Source organism: Ixodes scapularis, unplaced genomic scaffold (genome assembly GCF_016920785.2).
Source record: "Ixodes scapularis isolate PalLabHiFi unplaced genomic scaffold, ASM1692078v2 PGA_scaffold9__187_contigs__length_104089568, whole genome shotgun sequence".
In the NCBI taxonomy this organism is placed as follows: domain Eukaryota; kingdom Metazoa; phylum Arthropoda; class Arachnida; order Ixodida; family Ixodidae; genus Ixodes; species Ixodes scapularis.
Window position 1 is genome coordinate 12,350,472 of NW_024609884.1, and position 22,498 is coordinate 12,372,969.

Below are 22,498 nucleotides of genomic sequence, written 5' to 3' on the forward strand. Positions count from 1 at the left end.
TATATACAGACTTATCTGGCGGCCGGTTTTCAATATATTAAAAAGATAAAAAAGTAATAAAATAATTCTTTGTTATCAAACTCTGAATGACTCATTATTCGCGAGCTAAATATTAGCATAAATAATCCCAAACTTCAGCTTTGACAAGCTTAAGTTTGAGATTATTTCCGTTAGTTTTCACGAGGATTTCAATGTAGCTTAATTATTTCAAAATGTTAACATTACGCCCGCATAGACAATTTGCTAAATCCCCCAAATGCCTCGGCCCGTACTCGAGGAATCATGGGGACGGTGTTTCTTCAGCTGCCTAGTGATCGAAAATTTCGAGCAATTCTATGGTTACACAGATTTGAGCGCAATTCGGAGTCACCCTGAGCACGTGCCGTACAGAACCCAAGTACCTGCCATGCCACTTTTAAAATGTCCCGCCAATGTCAGTACTGTGCATTCCGGCCAACCTTCAACCTGGATGAGCTGCAGACATATCTCTTACATTATTATCATTCTCGTACAGCTTCAAAAGCGGTGATATTAAGTTAGAAACGCTAAAATGTCATAAACAGCGCCACTGAATCCGACCTAAATCCCGGTTTTAATTGTGTGATTTCTCGACTTTTAAGTAATTCCTGCTAAAACAACAATCACGAGCATTATTATATGGTAAGAGATATCGGCTGCTCAGCTTGGTTGAAGGTCGGACAAAATGCACAGTATCATAAACGCAGCCATTGACGAGAAAATTTAAAAGTGATATGACTGGTACTTGAGCCCTATGGGACGCTTGTTCAGGGTGACTACGAATTACACTCGAAACTGTGTAAACATGGAATTGGTCAAAACTAGCGATCCCTAAGGAGCTGAAGGATCACCGTTTCCATAACTCCGCGAGTGCGGGCCGGGCAGTTGGTAGAATTGTAGACAATAAAAAGATATAAAGTGCCGATTTAAGGCTTGTGTCCTTTTGAAATGCCTGGCCAGGTCTGGAATTTCCTTACTTAGCCAGATCTGGGATTTCTATACATCAGGATATATCTGGAAATATGAGGCTATATCTGGCAGATATACCATATCAGGTTATATGTGGCCAATTTTTGATATGGCCATATCTGAAATCTTCAGATCTGGCCAGATATAAATTTTTTGTAAGGGGTTGTCCTCGCCGTTGCTGTTTTGGATTGTCATGCGGGCGTAGGGCCGCATGACAACTGTTGTTGTTGTTGTTGTTTCTCGTGTCGGCAAGCGCAGCTGGTCTCTTACCTCAGAATCTTTAAGGACTAACTGCTGGTCTTTTACCTTAGAATCTTTAAGGACTAACTGCTGGTCTCTTACCTTAGAATCTTTAAGGACTAACTGATGTGTTCTATCACTACGCGAAAGCTCATAATTTATGAGACGATGGGAGGAAAAAGAGAAATACGAAACGCGCATCGCAAACAACATATGGACGACATCCAGCGTGAGTCAGCGCCGAGATGCTATAACACTACAGGCACACTACGGACACGATTTCACCTGCGCGCTTCGCCGAGTGCCAGGAGATATGTTGAAGCTTGTACACCTTGAAAATATAATATATATATAGGATCGATGCAATCAGCCTAAATTTCTTGCTAACAAGGGAGTAGTGGCATGTTTGCAGCTTCGGTTTTGAATGTTTTGCTTTGCCTTAATCAGCAAACGCTGCTTGATTTCGGAACAATTGCTTATTTGAGAATCATAATTGGAATTACATATATGGGCAAGAATCGAACGCACTTCACAGCTCAAAGTATCCCAGACCGTTCTTCTAGTCATCGAAATATAATTAAAAAAAAAAGCAAGATGAAAACTTGAGGATTGGGGTTGCTTATTTGACGTGATAAAAACAGTAACGAAAAGGGCTTAACATAACAAGAACAAAATTTTAATTAAACGTTTCGCCTCCCATGCGGGAGGCATCTTCAGGAAGGCAAAGAATAGAGTGAGAGTAGCACTCGAAGTTTCAGCATTTACGCCAAACTTTATGTATAAATAGTTTAACTTTGGAGCGCTGCTCTCCATTTTGCTCTTTGCCTTCCTTTAGATGCCTCCCGCATGGGAGGCGAAACGTTTAATTAAATTGTTATTCTTGTTATGTCAAGCCGTTTTCGTTATTGCTTTTATCATGTCTTCGCCCGGCTTCTGGGGCATATTTGCGTATTTTACGTTGATGTGTCGATATCGCCTTTCCTCGGAACCGAGTTCGCCTGTCGATAGTTCTCCATAACTTGCCATATTTTCTACTTTTATGAAAGTTCTGTCATTTTGTAGAATGCATTTGTATTTTATATTTTATTTTATAATTGATTGTAGATCTTTCATTCCGAATCTCCTATGTCGCATCGACATTCTTGGTCTAAAAGAGATGGCCTTCATATATTAGGACCAAATTTTTCTCCTGATCCTTGGCATAATTTACTGTTTCTATCAATGTCGACATAAACCTATAGAGAGCGTTCTTTTGAGGAGCGCGAATAGAACTTGCTTCACAAGTTTCACAGTCGTCGAAGGTTGTATAGTTTTCCCCCGTTGGCCACCTCCAGCGCAATCTCGGACGTGCCTTCATGCGCGTATTTGGCCAGGCGCGGGATTGACCGCGTAAACACAGATTATGTCCAGGGTCGGGATATGTATTTTTTTTCTCCAACGCCCTAGATGTTTGCTTGCATTCTTCTCGCGATCCTTGCGCCGTTAAGATCGGGCTCTCCAAAGACTGTATACACGCCGTTAAACTGGGTACGGTATTTTGGTCATCTATTCTATGTATACGTCTGCTATATTTTCACGAAGCTGGAAAGAATCCAGTTAGTAACCGTGCACGTTAGAATGCGCCCATCCCTTTTCATAAGAGCGACGCGACATTTTTGTAATCTGTTTGCCGTCCGGGCAATAAAGGATGAATGTTACGGTCCCGCGTCTTCTTCAGTTTATCGTATTTAAATACCCTTCTAAAACAAATATCACGTTGTATAAAACACACACACACACACACGCACACACACATACACACACACACACAGACACAGACAGACAGACAGACAGACAGAGAGAGAGAGACGCACACGCCAAGGGAGGACAGTTTACAGGGGTGAGTCGATATCGGGTTGGAATGTTCACGACTTTGCAGAGGCGTATGCTGGACAGAACGACGCTGATTCAGAAGCTTCTTTGTCGGAGTGAATTTGCGAGGAGAAAAGGGGTTCTTTCAGTCTTGCCCTTCGCAAAGCTTGATGACGTAATTGTGGGATCGAAACCACCCGTCTGGCGACAGTCGAGCGCGGCTCATGGATTGGACACGAGAAATGCGTGAGCACTCGACTTCGGCTCGTAACAATCAATGCCTCGGCGGACACCCGGGTAGTGGCTCGATCGTGTCCAACCACTGCGGTGATGAGAATAGCCGAAAAATGCCTAAAACTGAGCACGCAATTTTTTTTTTTTTTTAGTTTTAGCGCGTGGGTATGACTAACATTGGCTGCTTGTTCTGGCTCTGAATTGAGGGGATGAACGATGCTCATATTCCCGAATTTCTTTGGCGACTGCTGCCATTACATAAAAAAAAAAAGAACAAGACAATTTTATTCACTTATTAATGTTAGGGAGTGATTCTAAGTAGTATTTAGCGAAGTAGAAAACTCGTTTTATGACCCCTTTAAGCTTGACTCGCTGGTCGCCATTCCTGAGCATGCGCAGGGACCGACGCCTCGTAGCGTCATCGATACCACCATGACGCGCCTTCCTTGACACAGCGACGTGCGGCATGCGTAGTCCACATCAGACGTCCGATTCAGTGTGGGGTTGTCAGCGCGCATTGTTGGCGCAAGTTTCGACACGCTCATTAATCATCGGGAGAGTCGGTACGACTACGAAATGCCTGGCATTTCGATCGGTCCCGGCACTCTCGGCCAAACAAGTCGCGAAGGGCGCCATCCCTGTGAGAATTCCAACACGGTCTTTTCGCGGGGACTGCCAGTCGACTTGTGTGCGAGGAATAAATATACAACTCCCCTCGCGCGTGACACGTGACATGGTCCATGTCTGATTAGACCGCTGGATGGGAAACATGCATCGAACCGACGCTCTCCGCTGTCTTGGTGGGGGTATATTTGACTTTGTGTGAGCGCCAACCACATTTGAAAGTCTTCCATTCCTCATCCAGAACTTGCGATGTGTCGAGCCTTTTTGTTTCACCCTGGTTCTCACATCACGTCAGGTCATATAACATAGCCTGCTAGTACAATTCGTAGGCCTAACCACTCAGCCTTCGCCCCGCTAAAGCGGAAGTAGTGAAGGACTTGGTGGGAGAAGCTTCTCCTGCTTTTCTTGACCTGCAACACAGCATAATTTCTCTTTCTCTCTCTTCTATCTATTTATCTCACACACTCAGACACTCACACGCGCTCACACGCACGCACGCACACGTCCGAATGAAAACATTTTTGAGCAAATATTTATGATAGTTTCGCAAAGAACCCTGGGCGAAGCGTGCGTTGCGAATTCCATAGCGTTGCATTTCGAGAGCTTCCATGATAATTCCAAATCCCGGAAGCTACTGAGGGTCCACGCAACACGGCCTGCTATTCGCTCAAAAAAGGAAAAAAAAAAAAAAAGCACGAATAATTATTCGGTGGCCTGTCGTGTTCTACTTTCCTCTATAAAGGTAAAATTTGTTTGTTGTTTTTTGCTGCTTGGCTCGCGATCCTCATTTGCATCGCTTCCTAATAGAGGCCTGCCCGAACCGTACGGCACAGCCCCTTGAGCACGGTTGCATGGGTTACACCGCGGCGTGATCCATCAGTCTAAGACTCTACACCCGCTTCTTGATTCGCTGTGTCGGGCGGAACACGGCGCCGAGGAAAGAAATCTAAAGAATCGCAGAGGACGAAGCGGCCTTGCCCTTGACAAATCTTCGCCCTGTTTATCGGTACCTCGTATAACACAAAGTTAAGCCTGCAAGCGGAGGGGGGAGGGGGGGGGGGGGGGGGGGCGTGGCACGTTTTGACGACACGTTCTCGAAGCTTCTTCGTGAACCCCCGAGCTGGCAGCACACTGGAACCATCGTACACCGTCTGGACTAATCCGGCGTCGTCGTTGAATCACGTGACTTCGCAGTTTGCACTTGTAACGCGACGTGGAGGCCGGCAGCCGTTCGGTCCGGCGAGCACGTAGTTTCCCGCTCCACTGTCGGTTCGGAGGTGAGCACGAGTATAGCCGTGGGGGCTCCCGATGAAAGCGCTACCAGCGGGGTGCCTCCTCCTCGCGCCCTTAATTGGCCACTGCATGAGCAGGTTAAGTTGATTATCGCGATACAGAATCTCGGTCTGGTATTCGGGCCAGCCACTGCCTCTTCTGCGCTCGCTCTCTGCCGCTATGCTGCCCGTGAACCCTGTCAGAGTTCTTTTGCCTTAAAGTTGTCGCCTGAGATACATTGCCGAGGAACGCCTCCGAGGAGATCGCACTCTGCTCGGGTTATGTGGGCCCCTCGGGCTGCGGGCCCAAAGGGCCGACGCCGGTAGAATGTTGACGCGTTAGGGCTTAGTGCGCGTTTACTGCGTTCTTTGGCCGGCCAGATTGGCTTGTTGTGTATAGTCGAAGCGTTTCATTGCACTGGAATGCCGACACGGGGTCGCTACGAACTCGGGAGTTTACGTCGCGTATTTGTTTGTTTCATTATGTTCTCGAAATATGCGACTCCACCGGGAGCGAAACATTGCGGTATTACATCTTTGTCGTTTGAAGGCTCCTTAGTTGTGGAGGGCCTAGAGACGACTCGCCATGTCACTTGCATCGTGAGGCACGCGGACGAGCGGCTCTGAGGTTGTTGGGGTGCTGCCTGCTTCGCTCCTCGTTCGTCCTCAACCCAGATGGATCTCTTTCTCCCCGCGAGGCAGCCGAATATCAGTTTAACGAGATCCACGCCCCCCTCCGCGTGTGATGTGCCGGCTGAGCGAGATGAGCCTGGCGGCAGCGCCGAGGGATGCCGACTTCCCGTCGTCTCTGGATTTAGCCAGCGGGTTCTGCTTGTGCAGCAGCACTTGATTCGTCCGCAGTCGGGTTGACTGCCGCGCGCAGCTGTTCACGGGGAGTGCCCGGGAGGCAAGCTCCGGCAACAGCAAACAATCACCAGGGGTTATAAAGGACCCCCGAGATGCAAGGTTAAGAAGGGGGTGGTCCTCTGAACCGCCAAAATAGACGCTCCCAAGTTCATTGCCACTGTGCTTGATTCGTGTACGTTGTGCGTACTCTACGCTGCTGGCCCTCCTCGGGAGGAGGAGGCGCTCCCACCCCGCTCTCGCGTCTCCTTCTGAGAATAGGAGCTGAAAGTTGACTCTTGCCGTCGGCTGGCGAGGAGCGGCCACTCGTGAATTGCTTCGCCTTGTCGAGGGAATGTTGTAAAAGGGAGGATGTCGATTTCGGCTCTACCTTCTCGGGGAGGGAGGGGTTTGCACTCGCGCGTATGTAAACAAGAGGCATTTGTGCAGCATTGGGGGGGCGTTTCGTCGTCGTCTTTGAAGTGTTCTAGCCTCTATTTTCGATTGCGTTGCTGGCTATATATATATATATATATATATATATATATTGTTACAGATCGCTTTTTGTCCCGCTCGTTGCACCTCAATGTCCTACTGTCACATTTTGCCCCCTCCTGGTTGACTGTCCGTCCTCGGCAGTCTGTGTCCTATGCTGGTCTTGACTGAATGTATGTCTTGACACGTACAGCTTCAGTTGACTGCGGTGAGCCGGGAAAGTCCGGGATGCTTCTCGAGATGCATTGAGGTCTCGTAGCCGGTAGCTCACGGGTCCTGATTGTCGAACCACTTCACAGGGTCCTTTGTATTTTGGAAGTAGCTTGGTTGCCTTTCCTTTCCTTCTAACGGGACGGCGTACAAGAACAAGGTCCCCTGGCACGATGGGGGACATTCGGTCATCCTGTCGGTGATTAGTTAGCATCCGCTGCTGGGCTCTGGTTATTGCGACGCGAGCCCGGCGGCGAGCCTCATTGAGTCTGTCCTCAAAATGATCGCTCATTTCTTGCCTTCTATGGTTCCACGTGGTGGATAACGTTGATTCCTGTGGCAGAACCGGAGTTCTACCGTACACCAGTTTAAAAGGGGTCGTCGTGGTACTTGCTTGTTGCGACGTGTTCAAAGCAAACGATGCGTATGGTACGTACACATCCCAATTGTCATGCGAAGCATTAACATAAGCGTACAATATATCGGCGATAGTTCGATTAGCACGCTCAACGAGTCCGTTGGTTTGGGGATGGTAGGGTGCTGACTGGGCGTGGTGTATTCCATGAGTTACCATCTCGTGTTTAAAAATACGAGAGCTGAATGGAGTTCCCCGGTCAGTGAGTACGGTGCGGGGTACGCCGTGGCGAAGTACTATTTGCTCACGTAAAAACTCCACAATGTGATTCGCTGACGTTGTAGGCACGGCACGTAGCTCAATCCACTTTGTAAGGTGGTCAACAGCAACAATAATGAAACGGTTACCCTTTTGTGATTTCGGAAATGGTCCTAAATGATCAAGTCCAATAAGTTCGAAAGCAGCTTGCGGTGGTTGAGTTGGATGAATCTCGGTGAAAGGTGAAATACTGGGCAATTTTCTCCTTTGACATGATTCACAGGAAGCGACATACCTGGAAACATCTTTCCGGAATCCGTGCCACCAATAGCGTTCGGAAAGTTTGGCCAGAGTCTTATCTCGACCGAGGTGACCCGCTGTGGGGTCATCATGGCAGAGATTCAACATGGTAGCCCTCAGAGAAGCTGGAATCACCGGTAGCCATTGTTGTTGACCGGGATTTCTGTGACAGAGTAGGCCATTTTCCACTCGGTATGCTCGACGCAGTCGCCGTAAAATGTCTGTCGAACCGGATAATGCGAGGCGCTGTACAATATCTTGTACTTCGTTATCTTGACATTGACTGTGACGTAGGTCGAAAGTCGCACCACAAAAACAAGTGTCACACTCCGGAGCCTCAGGGACCTTGTCTAGGGGGTTGCGGGATAGAAAGTCAGCGTCCTGATGATTACGTCCGTTACGATGTATGACTTCAAAATCATACTCTTGCAGTAGAATCGCCCAGCGTGCCAGTTTGGCCGTCAAGTCTCGTTTGCTCTGAAGCCAGGTCAATGCTGAATTATCCGTCACAACAGTAAAATGGCGGCCATAAAGGTAAGGGCGAAATTTCTGCACCGACCAGACAAGGGCCAGACATTCTAATTCAGATGAATGATTCCTCTCTTCTTGTTGTGTAAGCCTGCGACTTGCGTACGAAATTACTCTTTGAGTACCGTCTGGAAACTCTTGAAGTAGTACAGCTCCAAGTCCTTGTCCGCTAGCATCCGTGTGGAGAATTGTCTTTGACAAGGATGGGTCGAAGTGAGCAAGCACTGGGGCGTTTAGAAGGGCCATTTTTAGGTCTTGAAACGAGGACTCCTCTTCGTTGCACCATCGCCATGGTACGTTCTTCCGGAGTAAGTAATTCAAGGGGGCAGCGCGGGTAGCAAAGTTAACAATAAAACGGCGGAAATATGACGCAAATCCCAAAAAACTTCTGACGTCTTTGATAGTTGTTGGCGTCGGATATTCAAACAAAGCCTCAAGCTTCGAGGGATCAGGTTTAACGCCGTTTTTGTTTACCACATGTCCCAAGTATGTGATCTCTTTGAAGCCGAAAAAACACTTTTGGGGCTTCAGACGAAGGTTGGCATCACTTATGGCGTCAAGTACGAGTGAGAGTCTTTGAAGATGTTCTTCAAAAGTGTTTGCGTAGATTACAACGTCGTCCAAATACACCAGCGCCATTGTCCACTTCAGATTGCCCAAAACTCGGTCCATGAGTCTTTGAAATGTCGCTGGGGCATTGCAAAGGCCAAAGGGAAGACGGTTGAATTGGTAGAGACCATCTGGTGTGATGAAGGCTGACTTTTCAGCGTCCCTTTTATCGAGTGGCACCTGCCAGTATCCCGACATCAAATCCAATGTTGTAAAGTATTCCGCTCCCTGCAGTCGGTCAAGGGTATCATCAAGACGTGGAAGAGGGTAGACATCCTGCTTGGTTGTACTATTAAGCTTTCTGTAATCTACACAAAACCGCACAGTGCCATCTTTCTTTCTCACTAACACCACTGGTGATGACCATGGGCTCGTTGACGGACTCACCACACCGTGGTCGAGCATCTCAGTCACCTGCTGTTTGATGGTTTCACGCTCTGTTGGGGCTAGGCGGCGTAGTGGCTGATGTATTGGTCGGCTGTCACCGGTGTCAATGGTATGTGTCGCATACGGTGTGCATCCAAGTTCGTCCGAACTCAGGGCGATGCAGTTTCGATGTGACAACAATACCCTCTTGATTTTCGTTTTCTGCTCGCAACTCAATTCTGGTCCAAACTTAAATTGTTCCCACGGTAAAGCATTATCCTGACTGTAAAAATGGCACTCGTTATCTGACTCTAGAGAAATACTGGCAAGTATTGAGATCTTGTCCTTCGCCAACGGTTGGAGTACACCAATCTGTTTCCCTGGATTGAGAGTGATGTCGTTGGCACCTAGATTAACGACAAGAGCGACGAATTCTCCATTAGTACAAGCCACGAGTGTCCGGGGTGCAGCTAGTTCTTTCCCTGGTTTCGCACAGAGCCACGAGTCGAAAACAGCTTCACCGTAAACCTTTTTGTTGTTCACAGTCAGGCGTATCATTGAAGCAGTCTCGGCAGGTATTGTAGCAGAGTCTTTAACGCATACGTTTAACTCATCCGATAGCTGTACTTGAGCACATATGATGTTGGTATATTGGGAAAAAAACTTTAGAAATAGGTGCCACTTTTCCACGGCGACGAAGGAAAATGAGCGAACGAGGTACACAAGCCACACCAAAATACTTTCGCATCGTGGAATGCTGGCGTTTAATGTTTTCATGGGTGGACGCGGGGTTTTGGTGGCCTTGTTCTGTTCGGGGTTCAACTTAAAAAATCCGTTTTTCTGGCACCACTCATAACCCAGAATGATCGGAGAGACGGAATTCGACAAAATTACGAAGTCCACTAACGACGTCTCACCGAGCGCAGTGACCAGTAACTTCACTTGTCCACCGGTGTGAACTTTGACGCCGTTGGCTGTAAAAAGTTGTGGAGCAATCCGGGAGACATTACAATCAGCCGGTACAAGCGTCGCGTCGATTATGTTAACCGCTGCTCCAGTATCGAGGAGACTTTCTTGTATTCCAATCCCTTGAATCTCCACTTTGGTAGTTGGAAGACCAGTAAAACTCTTTGAAAGAGAAACGAGGGGGACTTGGTCCTCTATACCCGATCCCGCCCCTGTGGACCGGGATATCCGTTTCCCGACGCGCGGTAACACTCTGCAGCCAAGTGTCCTTGTCGCCCGCATTGAAAACAGCGCCTCTTGGTGTTAACTCGTTGGTGACCTTCAGGTTGCTGGCGTGCTCCAGGCGTCTCCAGATGAGTAGTTGGCTGTAACTGTGCCGGGCAAGAAGCCTGGGCGTTTGCTGTTGCCTTTTGAATGGCTGAGATCTCCAACGCCTTAGCCAAAGCCTCTTGAACTGTCTTTGGCCCTCCAAGTCGAACAAATTTTTGAACTTCAGTGTCCGCAATGGCGTCGACGAAGGCAGTAGTGCTGAGAAGGTGAAAAGTGTCGGCGGAAACTCCCACAAATGATTTTCGCGCTAGGCACTCAACTTCCGTTGCCAGGGCTTGGAGTGTCTCCCCCGGCTGTTGTCGGCGGCAACGTAACTCGCCATAGCGGACGTGTTGTAGATGTTTGTCACCAAAGCGGTCTTCAAGTGCCGCTACCAACGTTTGGTAGGTTAGAGCTCTTCCTTGAAGTTGGGCCAGTATCGCGATGGCTGGTCCCTGTAGTTGTGCCGCAAGAGCGTAAGTTGTTTCATCTTCGGACCATTGGTTTGCTTGAGCAACAATATTAGCTTGCTCGAGGTAAAGGTCAAGTGGCTCGCTACCATCGAAGGGCTTCAGTTTCAAACGAAGGGGATTCGAGGTGGCAGGAACTGTGCGTACCGTTGCTGAGTCGGTTCGATTCTCCGAGTCTCTCCTTTCCTCTAGCGCCATGATTCTTTGTCGAAGGTCTTCTTGTGCAGACGTAACGGGTTGCACCTGCGCCTGGACCATAGCCGCCATCGTTGATTCGAAGCCCTGTCTCTGTTCCACGAACAGATCCCTCAGTTGGGCGTAGGTAACTGGACCTTCAGTGTTGCTGGTGTCCTCGGGAGAAGGGGAAGGTTCGCCAGACTGCGCTTGTTGTCGTGTGAAGGGCATTTTCTTTTCGCAGATCCCACTTCTGACACCAAAATGTTACAGATCGCTTTTTTCCCGCTGCTGCCACTTCGTCCTTCACCCGTCTCCGACCCACTTCTTCTTCTTTTTTTCCTTTTTGTCCCGCTCGTTGCACCTCAATGTCCTACTGTCACAATATATATATATATATATATATATATATATATATATATATATATATATATATATATATATATATATATATATATATATATATATATTCTTTTCCGCCTCTCTCCCTTTCAACCCCCTTCCTTTGTGCCATCATCTCTAGTTTGTGGTGCAATCTCGTAGATGACAAGTCCGTCAAGCTTCGTCGAGCTTCTCAACGAGGATGTGTCGTTGTGGCTGAACTGGGAGATACTTTCACCATATTATCTCCAAAAACTATAGCGTAGGCAACGTTTTCTCGTGATTCACCCGAATTTTCGCCAATTTTCTCGGACCTGTTCGTGGTGTTCCCCACTAAACGTTCTCTTTCGTGAAACTTTTTTTTTTTTGGGGGGGGGGGGGGGGGGAGGGAGGGAGGGAGGGAGGGAGGGGGGAGGGGGAAGGGGGAGGGCAAAAAAATAGGTGGTTCCGGGAATGCGTGGCTCGAAGTGGAAAGCCCACATTCACCGACACCTCAGGAATACCACACAAAGTAAATGCGTTTTCGGAAAGACCAAGAACATCATAAATATATTCACAACAGAACCACTATTCTCTCATACAGTTTGTCTAAGAATTTAAGGGTATTTCAGGGTGCAAACACAAACGGATTCGTGTATCCCGGGGATGGGCAGTAATCAGTAGCCTTTTTAAAAAATTCCCCTAGCAACTTTTGGATATGCTTTTATCACGCAAGCTTTCACACGCATTCGTGCCGCGTTGACGCATCTTTTTCTTTCACCAAATCGCCACTAAACATGTTCAATATTCGTGCTTGTTTTTTTATTTATTTATTTATTTTTTTTTTTGGGGGGGGGGGGGGGGGCAGTTAACTTACAGAAATAACCGCGTCACGTCGTCTAATCGCAACAGTCCGTGGTTGTCCACTATTATTTTTCGACAGGTAGCCACGTGTCCCACCTTCTTTGGTGTCCTTGGTTTGGCTTCTGCGTGCCTTCTGTACCGATGTCTCAGCGCAAGCGAAAGGACGCCAGAGAGTAGGAATTCATCGAAAGGGCGAGCGCCCGATCCGACCCGCTGTCGTGTTGGCGCTGCTCGGCCCAGGAGCCATCGAAGGCGTGCTCGAGCGTAACCTCAATTTCTCCCTCCTCTTTCCCTCGCGAGTTCCCTGTCACGCCCCCTATAGGAAACCATCGAGGAAAGCGCACCGTGAATTAATCCTCGTCAGGGGACCCCCAGCAGTGTCCCTTAGCCGCCATCTCTCGGGACGGCAGCCGGACCGACTGACCATGACTCGGCCCGGCCAAGTTGCGCACCCTCGCCAAATTGTTTCTGACTGGATTCCTGCTCGATCGATGTTTACATTGACCCGAATCGGCCGTTGCGTCACCACACGATGGGGCAGGCCGTTTTTAAAGCGCCGTCCACCAACGGTTTCTTTCGTCCACTGCGCTTCCATTCCCAACGAACCCAGAAACCGAAATGGAATGACCTTGAAACTTAGCTTCGGCGTGACTAAGCGCCGCTGCGGCTGGAAAAATATGTGTTGCGTTGTGTTCCGGCGACCCGCTCTCGGCGCCATTGTCTGGGGCAGGGTCGGCGGCCGTTCGCCAGCGTACGACGAAAACATGTGGCCCTTGCGTAGTACGAGATTATCGATTTGAGGGGTGACGGCTGTCATTACAAATGCGAGAGCGTGGCATGAATCCGCTTATTTCTAATTCGAGACACCTTGGTCGATAACGCGTGCGCGCATGTCGCCAACTGGAGGTTGCGGATCGTGCTACACGTCGGACTTTGGGCCTTGTAACGAAACGTGGAACGTTTTACGGTCGACGAATAGAACACATGCACATTCCGCGTTGGACGCGGGAATGTGCAGTGCGTAATATGCTTTAAAAATATATCAGTGTAGGAACTCGTGAACAAAAATCTCTTCTCAATTAAAAATGCGAATTACAAATTATCTTGCATTTTCACGTGTTCTTTTTTATTGTATCATAAACTTTCCCTCGCTTCGTCGGTGGGAAATAAAGTAGCCGAACTCGAAAAAAGGGGAAACCTCTCGGGGAGCGTAAGAGTGACTACCAGTTGGTGTAATGCCCCTTAGGTAATAGGTACAGTTCAACATCAAAAGCAAGGTCTCTTCTGTTCAAGTGTATCGTAGAAAGTGTTAGGCGAATTCTCCCATGTTTCCAGGGTCCCTAAAATACCTTTACACTTCCAGATCCCCCCTTCCCCTCCTTGTAGATAGGTAGCCTGATCGATCGTGACACCACCGGACACGATATTGAACGTTCGAGTGACGTATGGGCGTTCGAAAATCATCGCCCGTAGAGTTTTCTGCTGAAACTCCTTGCATCCTGACAAGGAGAGACGGGTTGCTTATCCAGATCGGACCGTCACGGTTCATTTTGAGCGTGAGAAAGTGACGCGCGTGCTCGGTTTGCTTCTCGCAGACGGCCTGTCCGCCCTGTTCCGCGAAGGGACGTCCCTGTCGAGAGAAGAGGAGCAGGACGACGGCTACTACGACAACACCCTGTCTCAGCCCACCAGCATGAGCCAACTGGACCACAAACTGCTGCTCTCCAGGGTCGCCTGTCTGCCGGGTAAGGAGCTGCAGAGCTGCCCTTGGTTTTGCCGCATCCCTCGGCAGTCGGGACCGAGGTCTTTCTCTCGTGCACTCGTCATTTCATGACGAACGGGATCCGGTAGTTTTGGCCGATCGTTTCTAAAAATTGCAATATTTTTTTTTTTTTTTACTGTTTTACCGAGCGTACAATTACGCCCTCCTGCGCTGAAGCTTTGAACAAACTGTGGCGCCCTCGTTTTGGGTAGTACAAGCTCACCTGGTTGGGACTCCCATTATTGTGGCGCCTTCGCCGTGATTTTTTTTCCTTCTGTTTAGTGCAGAAGAACGGAAAAAACACCTTTGGACTTCCGAAATCGGCTACATTCAACGCCGCAAGACAATCGAAAGTTCCGGATTCACGCCACCACCGCTAGGGTGCGCGTCTCGTATCTCTAAGTGGCGACGTTAGCACATCTGACGTCCCGACGTTTTTGTTCTTCTTCTTCATGTTTCTTTGAGACGCGTGATACGGCGTTTCTTGGTTCACGCTCTTATCGTCCTAGCTTTGGCCTGTGCTTCGACAGCGTTAGTAGCATTTTTCGTGCTTTTTTTTTTTTTTCTTCTATTTTTTTCGTTATCGTGTTCCACACCAGAGCAGGCACGCTTCTACAGGGTGTCACAAAAGAAAATTTACAGGGTCTTTTTTACCGCAAAAATAAACTAGGCATCGTCGAACGCTCATTCACCGCCCCAAAGGTAGAGCTAGAGGTCACAACCAGATGCCAAAGTTTGAGCCCAATCCGATAACTTAATCAAAATTTATAAGTGATTTTCGCAAAATTTCCATGGGAAAATGGCGGCCGACGGAGTTTTCAAACACATGGGGCTCTATGGGGTGTAGGAAAAAATGTCCCCGGAATAAATGTCCCCGGAAAAAATGTCCCCGGAAAAAAAGGCCCCGGAAAAAAAGGCCCCGGAAAAAAAGGCCCCGAATGGAAAGTAGGAAAAAATGTCCCCAAAGGATTTTCTATCTCTGGGTTTCCCTAATCCTCATGTGCTTCGGGCGGTCCGGTCATATGTCCTGGGAAAAAAGGCGCCGTGTGGCAGGTAGGGGAAAACGGCTCCGAAAGAGGATTAGTGAGAACGAAATTTTACCGTTTGCATTATATCCCCAAATAAGCACCTTCAATACCTATAATAACTTTGATGACAATTAACCTCTCGTTTCTATAAAAAAATGACCGCATCTCCACGTGGTGAATTATGTTGATTGGGGCGAAGCTCTGGTGGTGCTGATGATACTGATTTTATTGTTCATAGGTAGTGCTGATGGTGCTGATTTTTTTTTATTGCTCATAGGTATTGCTGAGTTCCGGGTTGCGTTTCGACTTCATTATTACTGCTTTATGGTCGGTGAAATGCAGAGCCAGTGGTTCTTCTAGCGGATCAGCTTGGATCCGCTGGATGCCGTGGGAAAGCATCTCCACGTCCATGTCAGGAAGAGAATGTGTGGTATAGAACGTGGTTATATACGCATTTGAGCATTTGACCGCAGCCCCCTCTCGTCTATAAACGTTGAGCCAATGCATGCAAAGTTGAACGCGATTATATACGCATTTGACTGCAGCGCCCTCTCCTGTATAGACGTTGAGCGGCTACATGCGACGTTTCATCCATGACATCCCCAGCTCTTGAGTTACTACCACATCTCAGAGCCCCTACTCGTCCCGCAGTTAAGGCGATGGACTAGAAATCCATTGGGGTCTCGCGCACAGGTTTGAATCCTATCGACTGCGCAAACATTTTTTTATTTTTTTAAGAAGACAGATGGGATGGCAATCGATGTGAGCACGGACGCCGGACGGACAAGGCTAGACCCTATGGAGCTTCGCCCCTTAAAAAAAAAGAAAAAAAAAAAAACTAGCGATCGCTTGTTCGTGTTAAGTGTCGCGCTTTTTACCTATTTGGAAAAGGGTACACAAGTACCTCTCAAATTTCCCGACACAATAATTTGGTTTTAGCTAGAAGTGTTAGGAATGTTTTATTCACAATGAAAAACAAACACAAACAGTTGAGATGCAATGTTGCGAAATCAGGAATGAAATGACAAACTCTTGATTCATACACAAAAGTCAAAAACGGATTGTACTTGAAGTGGAAAAAATGTCCCTTTGGGGACATTTTTTCCTACTTTCCACCTGGGGCCTTTTTTTCCGGGGACATTTTTTCCGGGGACTTTTTTTTCGGGGACATTTTTTCCGGGGACGTTTTTTCCGGGGACATTTCTTCCGGAACCCGGCTCTATGGCGCCAGAAATCGAAAAGGGGCAAAAATAGGCCACATTTTCCCATTGGAATTTTCAGAAAATCACTTATAACTTTTGATTAAGTTATCGAATCGGGCTGAAACTTGGGCATCTGGTTGTGACCTCTAGCTCTACCTTTGGGCGGAGAATGAGCGTTCGGCGATGCCTAGTTTATTTTTGCGGTAAAAAAAGACCGTGTAAATTTTCTTTTGTGACACCCTGTATATGTGTGGCAGTTTGAGTCGCTCAAGTTTGTATTACCCAAAACAAGTCCTAACAAGTCCTCTTTCGCAGCGCCTCCTGGGCAACGCAGAATGCCTATGGCGCTACTACTTTCTACGGCGGCGCACTGCTTAAATCGAGTGGCCCCGTTTTCTATCAATCGAAATGTGTTGCGTTGAGGCGATGTAACTATTGGTCTCGTGCACTTCGTCAGCCTCGAAGGCAATTATTGTTTATCTTGAGGAAAACCATAAAGGCAAGGAAAAGTAACAAAAAAAAAAAAAAAAAGCTTTAGAGGATTTTTGAGATTCTAAGGATTCGCCGATTTATACTTGAAGGAACGCTCACACTCTATAAAATTGGTTTATTTTTTTTCACGTAAAACACGCTGTCACTTTGTGAAAAAAAAAAGTTTTGTGCATAATTTATGCACCGTGTGAAGTAATTCTTACCGTTTTTTTTTTTTTTTGTTTTGTTTTTCAGAGAAAACAAAAAGGTTGATTTTCGTGTTTGTTTACGTTTTGATAAAATAACAAATAACTTATCATAACTGCACAAAAATGAACGCTTTTTCTGTGTGTGTTTTACTGGTTATAAAATTTACATTTCATGGATTCTATTACTTCTGAACGATTAATAACGTGACTTAGATACGCGGAAAATATTCCGTGCATGTATATATTGTCACACCACGTTACCATGGAAAAGAGAGCGAGTGCTGACGTGAACACCCTATTTTCCGCCAAAAGTTTTGTGTACAGAAAAAAATTTTTTTTTTTTGTAGACCATATTTGTGCGAAAATCTCGTCGTGCATAAATACCTTGTCAGTGTGCCGTCCAAACCGTGTTGGAAGTATTACTTGGGGACGACAAGACGTACCGCTTGGTTGAACTGTCGCCCGAGCAGGCTGAAAGCGCCCGCAGCCTTGACTCACTTTTGCGCACCCGGAGCGGCGTTACTCTACGACAGCATTCCATCATCGTCATTGTAAGACATGCCCAACCAACCTGTACAATTGTTTCTGTGCGTCGTGATTGTCATTCCAGCTCGAGTACGTCTCACTCATAATCAAACTTGAATCACAATAATGCATACATTTAAGCGCACGCGGCATGCATGGGGGGAGTTCAACGAGCGGTGTACCACGGTAAACCAGAGTTTCGGAATAGGCAGGAACGGGGTGGGGCGATCAGTTCGTAATCAGCTTTGTATCTACGAAATGTAAGATTACCCTCCCCAACTTCTTGGCCGCTACGATCCGAACCAATAGCTTATTCCCGAGTGACAAGTATTTTACTGCTCCCCAGAATATGTAGTTTTTTTGTTTTGTTTTTTATCGCACCCATATTTCGACAAACTTCTGGATTTTTAGTGTATATACACCCACGAGGCGAACACGTCGCGATAGTTCGCGAAGTCGTCGAAGGCTACTTCGTGTTCGCAGATGGTCTTTAATTGAACCTGCCCATCAAATCGGCGTCATTATGCGAGCGTGTAAAAAAACATAAAAAAATAACCGCTTTGTATTGGTGGGGTTTTTAGAGTGAACAGAACATGCGAAGCTTCTTTTTCCTTCTCTCTCTCTCTCTTCTTTTTTTTTTTTTTTTTTTTGTTTTGTTTGTGTTAAATTGACCGTTTCGTTGTCGTTCGTGGAGCGTGTATTCACGTAGTGAGATGAGAGCCAACTCGAATATTCCACGCGGCGATCTGCAGGAGGCGTCCGGGAACTACAACTGTTGGTAGGCAAACTGAACCGCGGTTTCGTCGTTTCGTCCGGTTTTCGAGGTCCAACAGCGAGCGTGGGAGGAGCGCGAGGGCGTTCTGGTTCCTTTTCCCCCGGAGTTAACGTCCGTTCAAAGAATTTACGGGGAGGGGGGGGGACGTCCACCTGTGCGCGAGAGCGAAAGGTAAAGCCCGAAAAGGGGGATCTCGGAGTGGTGCGAGTGGGAAGATCGAGGCTCTTGCACGATACGGGCGGCGGTACAGATGCGAGGCTATTCCAAGAACCCACAAAACAAAAGACGTGCTGGCTGGTCTGGTTACTTTTTTTTTTTCCTGCCTTTTTGTTTGTTCGTTTCTCTGCGGGTGTTCGCGCGTCTTGGGCTTCGAGCGTTGCTTGCTGCCGCGGCGTGAGCTGTTTGGAGGATGCAGTCGTTACATCCTCCCTCCCCGGGATGTTGTAAAGCACGCGCCAAGCACAAAGGAGACGCCGAAGGAAAGAAACAAGTATCGCGCGGGATCATTTGTGATTCACGCTAGGGTTTATTTATTTATTTCGCTTTTCAGCTGCTTTTCAGCTTACGTTTACTTCCGAAGTTCCGATCGTCTTCGCTGGAATAATCTCTATTTATTTTTGGCTGGATTACAGTGTCCATTCCTTTCTGTTTTGTTCTAGGCCTGTGATTTTTTTTTTTTTTCTGTTCGGCGTCAACGATGCACCGACATAGGGAGGTTTGAACACCATGCGTCACGAATATTTTGCGTAACAAGGTAAAACCTACCAAAACAAAGCAAGAAAAAAAAAAGAAAAGGAACGCCGCTTGATTCGCAGTTGGAAGGTTTCAGCGCAAGTGGGAGAGTAACTTTCATTCGCTTGCATTGGGTACAGGAACTTTAGAACAACAGCAGTAAGCAAGATCCGAGCTCTCAAAACGTACGCCTAACCGCGGGACGTTAGCCCCTAACTGCTTCCTTCCGTTTTTGAGTAACGACAGTTTCCTGCCCTGAAAAAAAAAGTTAGGTTAAAAAGGTTTGTGTCGCAAGAAACGCGTTTATTGGACACACCTGCCCGCTGTTTCTCTCCCGTTTGCTGTGGAAATGCAAGTCCCGTAATGTGCTAAGAAGATTCCCAAGCGACACACACACACACGATGCATGATACACGGGCACGACATCAGACGGGTTACGTGAATGCCGATACGCGGTAGCGAGTAACTTCTTCGAGTGAGACGTTCGCGTCGGAATGAAACGCGTGCCACGCGGGGAGGGGGGGGACGCACAACGATGCGTCTCTTAACTGGCAATCTGGTCGCCCCCTTATTCCTTTTTTATTGGGCCACTGCGGAGTTGGGACTGTCTCGGGGCATACACGCATCACTCGCCGCGTGCAGTGGCAGTGTTGTCGTGGCGGCAACGAACCGGTCCACGCGTACCGGTTTGCGTCGTCGTCGTCGAGCCACGCGGGGAGGGAGCCCCGGCCGTGACAGCGTTCGCTCCGTTTGTCGGTGGGGCTTCCACTCCTATTTATCGGCTCCGGCGTTTTCTCTCGTGCTGCACCGCGCGGCCGTACGTCGTTCCCCGACTCTTTCACTCATCGCGGCGGGGGGACACCTACCTACCTACACGCCGTGAAGACCGTGGCTGGTGGAGCTGAAACAACCACCACCGCCTCTACTACTTTCTTTTTTTTATTCCGCACCTCCTTTCTTTATTTATTTTAACGACTTTTCTTTCTTCGTGCCGCTTTTCTTCGCCTTCGCTTCGCAGCTTTTACGAGTTTGAGTCTCGTTCCGCCGTTTCCGAGCCGATACAAAGACTTGACGAACGGAAGGAAGGAGAGATGGTCGTTCAAGCCCGCTTTTCTTTCGCTTTTCTTAATTCCGACAGGTCGGAAAGTGAGGAAAGACCCGTGTCGTGCGGTCCAAAAAAGCGCGAAAACTCTCGTTGCAGCCTTTATGACCTCCGAGCAAAAAAGATCCAACCGACCGACCATTGTGAGATGCATGCACACTCCTCGGAGCGCCTCGGAGAATCCCCTGCACCACGCTGTCTCCCTTCCAACACCTATGTTTCCCTTGTCGCCTCTTCCCCCGCCCCACGCCTTCGGGCAGTTGTTCCCTTCGAAAGCGTTTTATCCTTTTCGTTATTTTATTTTTCAACGCGCTGTCGGACAAACCTCTCTGTGTCTGACCGCATGAAACCCGAGGTCACGATTTAACTCTTCCTCCTTTCTCGTTTCTCTCTCTCTCTCTCTATTCCCGATTTTGGTTTCGGCTTTCTCCTTTCGGGCCTTAGCCGCCGGTCTGGTCTTTTGTCTGGACCATGCCGCTCATGTTTCGTGTTTTGTTTTTGATTTGTGTGCTTCCGCCCTCCGGCAACGCGAAGTTCACGAGCTACAGGCGCTTGTGGGTAATTCTTTATTTCGTTTTTTTTTTTTTTTTTGTTCTTCTTTTTCCGACTATTTGACGCTTTTCGAGGGCTCTCGGCTCTCTCCGGGGAATCTCGCGAATCGTGCAGGGGAGCCAAGCTCCCATATGGGGCCCCGACTGCCAAGATAGTTCGGCACGAGCGCGACAATCTGCTCCGTGCGGATACCAGGTTGTTTCAGCAGTCAGACTACGATCCGTTGCTTGATCAAGGTCTGATGACGAGCAAAACCTGAAGTGCAGGTGAGCTCGAAAGCTATTTCCGCAGTGGAATTTCGAGCCCTGCTATCTCCTCCAGATATATAGGCCGCGTGAAAGACTGAATTCTTTGACGTCAATGTGACATAACGTTGACGTGAACTACGTGGGAACCAAGGTATACTTCATTTTTTCACGACGGTTCTCGACTCGATTAATGTCCTGTTTGAATGAATTAGTAAAACATGCCTTTCTGTAAAGTTTAAAGTGATACAATCCCACAATTTGCCGTAAGCTTCCATTCTTGTTTTTCCTTCGTGTTTTTTTTTAAGCTTTATATCCGCGCTTAGTAATATATCATTCAAACAAAACAAGAACTCGTACAAAAGTTTGAAATGAGGAGGCATATCTTAGCATAAGATCCTTTACCACCTTATTCTCAGATCCCTTTATATGCGATTGAAGTGATATTGTACTCTTGATGTTCGTTTCTTGTCGCTGAAATTCTCGGCTGCTGACTGGGAGAGCAGTGAAGGACACTGTGAAGTCAATGTGGGTGGCCTACTTGATCCTTGAACTAGACGATCCCTGGACGATCAGCATGGCGGTAATGAACGGTGACTGATCTTCGCTGTTCACGACTTCTGTACAGATCCAAAGGATATAAATTGTGAGGAATGAGGGCAGAAAATAGGCAGCGGGGGCCGGGAAACCCCCGGCGTAGCGACGGGCCTTTGTGACCCTGTTGCTACGGGTCGCGGCACTCCCAAGGCACCGTCGGCGGCAGGTTACCGATGTCGTTGACTCCTACCCCGAAGCCGACGAGCCTGTAAACGGTGCCGTCCTGACACCAATAAAGTGACAACGAACGACACCCGGTTTGAGGGTGCGAAGTGCTTCCAAAACTCCCCACGCCATTTGGACGCGTTTTTTTGTTGACGCCGACGTCATTGGCTCGACCTCGCTGCGTGACGTCATCTTTCAATGTGCCCCGCGTAGATTCTTTGACGGGCCCCCTGGCGTAGTACCGAAATTCTAAACTGCGGTGCTGAAATGTGCAAATGCCACTCTGTGGCGACTCTAGCATTTTTTGTTTTATTTTTCTTTTCTTTAAGATTTTTGGTGAAACCTTGCTTTAGTGCTAAAGCGTGATGAATTCGGTCGCAACGAACGATCGTCATAATTAGACCAAAAAGTAACTCATCTATCTCCAAGTAGCCATTAACTTTGTTTAGGGGCTTGTACTGATTATTAGGTGTCTGTCCAAAAATCAGCATGACCATAAAAGTGAAACTATTGGGAAGGGTTGCAAGCTCTGCGTAAAATCAATGCCGATTCTTCACAAATAATGCATCGTCTTCATTTTAACGTTTGCTTCAATTTATGTATGTTTTCGTCTCTGACGTTTCTTACACTGTTTGTTGATTATGGTTTCGTTCCCGGAATTATCTCCCGGTTCGATGGTAAGCGAATTATAGACTCTCTTCGTTGATATTTAACACGATTTTTGGTTTTGGCCGTTTTTCGTGGCGCATTTTCGAACTGCGAGGTCGTTGTCGTTGCTCAGCGTCTTCAATCAACAAAGCCGACTCCAGAGCCCAGAGC

The 22,498-nt window shown here is 47.7% G+C and overlaps 1 protein-coding gene across 1 annotated transcript in view; it reads left to right on the forward strand.

Moving 5' to 3' along the window:
* The window catches only part of LOC8036433 (puratrophin-1), a 164,026-nt gene that overhangs the window by 14,225 nt on the left and 127,303 nt on the right, over window positions 1–22,498 (forward strand). The window contains exon 2 of the mRNA XM_042287382.1: window positions 13,910–14,059. Within this exon, the coding sequence (XP_042143316.1) occupies window positions 13,910–14,059 (150 nt within the window). The remainder of the gene's footprint in view (window positions 1–13,909; window positions 14,060–22,498) is intronic.